At 61.1% G+C, this 4,012-nt stretch overlaps 1 protein-coding gene across 1 annotated transcript in view; it reads right to left on the reverse strand.

Annotated features, from left to right (window-relative positions):
* Positions 1-5: 5 nt before the first annotated feature.
* The window catches only part of LOC104074729 (beta-crystallin B1), a gene marked incomplete at its 3' end in the record, with an annotated part of 4,349 nt that continues 342 nt past the window's right edge, over positions 6-4,012 (reverse strand). Inside the window, exons 2-6 of the mRNA XM_009574951.1 lie at positions 3,541-3,700; positions 2,510-2,628; positions 682-814; positions 407-549; positions 6-173 (exon numbers count right to left, since the gene is read on the reverse strand). Of these exons, the coding sequence (XP_009573246.1) occupies positions 6-173; positions 407-549; positions 682-814; positions 2,510-2,628; positions 3,541-3,681 (704 nt within the window). The remainder of the gene's footprint in view (positions 174-406; positions 550-681; positions 815-2,509; positions 2,629-3,540; positions 3,701-4,012) is intronic.

A 4,012-nucleotide genomic window follows, 5' to 3' on the forward strand; every position in this document is an offset into this window, starting at 1 on the left:
AGGGCGCGTCGGGGGTGACAAAGGTGCCCTTCTGGTCCCACTGCATGTCCCGGATGCGGCGGATGGACTGAATCTGGGGTTGGAAGGCAGACCACTCGTTCCAGTGTCGGAAGTCTCCGGTCTCGAAGAGGTACTGGTAGCCTCTGTATCCAGGGTACTGGTACCCGACCCAGCTGCAGGGAAAGCAAACAGAGGGCACCTGAGCGGGGTCGGCCACTACAGGCAGCCGGGACAGAGCCCCCTGCCTCCCGTGCGCTGGGTGTGACCCCCTGGGTGATGGGCTACACCACCGAAAACAGCCGTGCAGCGCTTTCTGGCTGCCCGAGAGCCCCGTGCGGGTGCTCAGGATCAGCGGGCAGTGAGCCGGGGCGCAGGGGAGGATGGGAGCCACCGCAGCCCAGCTTACGTTCCACTGGGCACCTGCACACTGCCCACGCGGTCACAGAAGCCATAAGCCCAGAGGCTAGGCACATCGTCCTCCTGGATTTCCATCTTGTTGCCCTTGAAGTCAGCAGACTCGTACAGGGAGATTTTGTGGTCCTCGGCCTCCTGGGGAAGATAGAGGGAAGGCGCTGGGTCGCACGGCCGAAGCCCTGGAGCTTGCTGCAGCGAGGCATCGAGCAGCACAGATCTGGCCCTGGCCAGACCCCGCTGGGTGCTTTCTGCTCCTGGACCACTCACCATTTTGATGGGACGCATGGACATGAAGCAGTCGCTCCGATAGCTGCTAGACCAGGTGTCCCAGCGAGGGTACTCGCCCTTCTCCAGGATGAACATCTCCCCGCGCATGTTGGCCTGCTCATAGGCCACCCAGCTGGGGAGAGGGGTAGGACAAGACAGCGGGTCAGATGCTACCCAGCAGCTCCTCTCCTGCTCTGCCAGCCTGCAGGGTGCCGGAGCCAGGCTCCCAGTGGCACCCAAAAAGGACTGGCCCCAGCGTCCTGCTCCCACCTTTCTCAGAGCACAGGCACTACGGCATGCACAGAGCTGGCAGCTGCCATGAGCACTGAGCCTGCAGGCTCTCAGCTGAATGCTCGCTGGTGCACGCTGGTGCACTGCAGCAGACACCAGCGTGCTTGCAGTGCTTCCCTTCCTCAGCCCGGGGAGCGGCGGGACCCTGAGCCCTGCACGCTGCACACCGGAGACTTGTCCTTGCGTTATCTCAGGACTTTGACTGTTTTCCCTCTTGCACCACCAAGCCCGGGCCAGGGCTGCCCAGACTGTCTAATCCTGGCACGCTTGCATGCTTCACTGCATCAGCTTCAGCCAGCTCTGGCATTCATCCCATTACCAAGGTACGGGCACTCAGGGCTTATTCAGCTGCAATGTCACCTCTTTAGCAATGCCACAAGGTGCTGCTGTGCTGTGAATGTCACAGGCTAAGGCCTCCGAAAGCCCTCAACACCAGAACAGCCCTGCATTTGCTGCTTCCCATTTCCCTGCAAAACGGGGCTATTTCTGCAGATGCCAACAGGTATTTTCCTAATGGCAGGAGACATGTTTGAGTACCACAGGCAGGTTGACCTTACACTGACTTCTAAGGCTAAGCTTGGTTGATTTTGCTTTGTCTTTCCCTGAGTAAATTTTTGGGCACAGAGTCTCACCAGTGACTCTGAAGAAGACTCTGAGGATTTAGGACCTTAATGATACTTAAATACTCTGTTCTCCAAGTTTCACCCTTTCTATATCTAGTGCAGCTTCCCAGGCATTACACCTGAGCTCCTTTGGAACTACTTTGTCCCCCTTTTGTTTCAAGGAGAGTTGGATATTATGGGTTCCTAATAAAAAAGTTGTCATCAGTGCTACATGGTGTCATTCAAGGTCACCTTGCCCAGTCCCTCAAGGCTGCCATCGAGGCAAGCCGTGTCCCGTGCATCCTGCCCACAGCACTGCCAGCCCCCCTGGCTGTCCCGCTGCTGCCAGGCTGCCTTCCCGGGCACGACATTTCCAGCTGGGCACGGCTGCGGCGAGATGCTCTTTCAACACAAAGATCATCTGTCTGTGAATTTATCATCTAGTTTGGCAATCATTTTTGTCCCTGCCCGTGTCGACTGTTCCCATGGGTTTCAGACCTTCCCAGCCCCTTTATCGCTGCTCAGCTGCCTGCGCGCAGGCAGGCGTGTGGGGCTGCCTGCCTGCCTTCCCCTGCCTGCTCCAGCCTTGTCTCTGCGGTGGCCCTGGCCACCAGCCTGCTCCAAGGCACCTGCCTCGTTTCACCTTGGTTTCTCTAAAATCTACAGGTCTCCTGCACTTCACGGACAGTTTCAGGTGGCAGATCTGATGGACACCTGTCCTCGGTCTTGGGCTTTGCCTCTGGTGCCCTTTGCTTTACAAATGGCCCTGGCATCCTTCCCATCTGCCCAGGCCTCCCTGCCCTCCTCAAAGGAGACTCGGGGTCCCCAGCTTTGCTCCTGCGCTGGCCCTGCTCCGCTCTCTGCCCAGGACTGCGTCCCTACCTCCCCAGGGCATCCCGAGGGACATGGTTCCCTCTGTGGCCGGGGTCACTTACGGTCCAGAGGTGACGATGACGCTGCGCACCCGGTCAAAGCCGCGGTCCCCCAGGTTCAGGCACTCGGTTGTGAACTCCATCTGCCTGCCCTGGAAGTTCTCCTGATCGAAGACGATGATCTGGAGGCAGAGGGAAAGGGTCGGACGGGGACAGGCATGCTCGGAGAGGGCAAGGCAGTGCTGCCTGTCCCTGCACGGAGCCTGCACACATGAGCCCACTGCACCCTGTGTCCTTCCCGGCTCTCTAAGGCTTCCTGCAGCTTTTCAGGTCTGATGCCAGGGCAAGCCGAGCTGGCCTCTGTGCATGATCAGCCCCGTCCCAACATGGGCTGAGCACAGGAAGGTCCCCTCCTGGCAGCCATCCCTGCTCCGAGATGGCCTCATCCTGCCTCCAGTTTTGCTGCTGCAAAGCCATGCCTCCCTGCACCGGTGCCCACATTGGGCCCCAGCCAGGCTGGGCAGGAGCTGCTTTTCCAGGAGCCGCATCCGTGCTGTGGCCTTCGCTGCCTGGCATGTGCAGAAGTGTCACCGGAGCCCTCACATTGCTCACCCCTTGTCTCCAGCCCCGCTGCAGCACCTTGGTGGCACACCAAGTGTCACCGCAGCATTTCAGTGCTGGCCCTGTCACCCACAGCCTCCTCCTCCACCCCCCCGCAGCACCACAGGACCCCCGCATGTGGAGGGCAACCAGAGGGAGCAGGTGGCAGCACCCAGCCCTGACGCCATGACCTGGGGGAAGAGCATTTCCAAAGCCTGTGGTCCCCAACCAGGTGTCCCAGCCAAGGAGCACCCGGAGCATCCCTCCTGCAGCAGCCCCGCAAGCAGCTGCCCGTATCCTGCACCTAGAGAGCTGCTGCCCAGGAGGGACACAGCGGGGAGGGACGGCATCGTCTGCGCTCTCCTCCTGCTCTCGGAGGAGGGTCCTTCTCCCTGGGCTGCCTGCGCTCTCCTCCTGCTGACTGCCCCAGGGATGCTGCCACCGTCCCTCACCCCCGAACCGCATCCCTGCATGTGGGGAGCGGCAGGGCTTACCCTGAAGGCTTCTGTGGAGGGCTCCTCGCCCTTGCTGTTTGCAACGGGAGCAGGGTCGAGGGATGGAGTTGGCGCTGGGGCCGCCTTCTCCTTCTCCTCCGCAGCCTGGCCGGGAGCAGTGGGCTTTGTGGTTTCAGACATCGCGGTGCTGGGCTCAAGTCTGGGACAGGGCACCAGGCAGAGATGCCAGCAGCAGGTTAGAGGGGATGCATGGCCGTGGGCACCCACCACCCGCCCCAGTCCTCACCCTGCCCTGGGGATGGTCACATTGGGATGGGGGGGCTCAGCAATGGGGTGGGTGGCTGGGGCCAGGAGAGGAGCTGCCAGGAGATTCTCCAGGCAGGCACAGGCAGTGGAGTCCTGCCTTCACCAGGAGGACCTTCTGTGGTCAGGAAAGCCCTGAGCGTGGTCCCACCACTGCAGGGTGCCCAGGGCAGCCCTGAACACTGCTGCCCAGCCGCTCCCTGCTCTC

This window comes from Fulmarus glacialis, unplaced genomic scaffold (assembly GCF_000690835.1).
Source record: "Fulmarus glacialis isolate BGI_N327 unplaced genomic scaffold, ASM69083v1 scaffold40323, whole genome shotgun sequence".
Lineage (NCBI taxonomy): Eukaryota > Metazoa > Chordata > Aves > Procellariiformes > Procellariidae > Fulmarus > Fulmarus glacialis.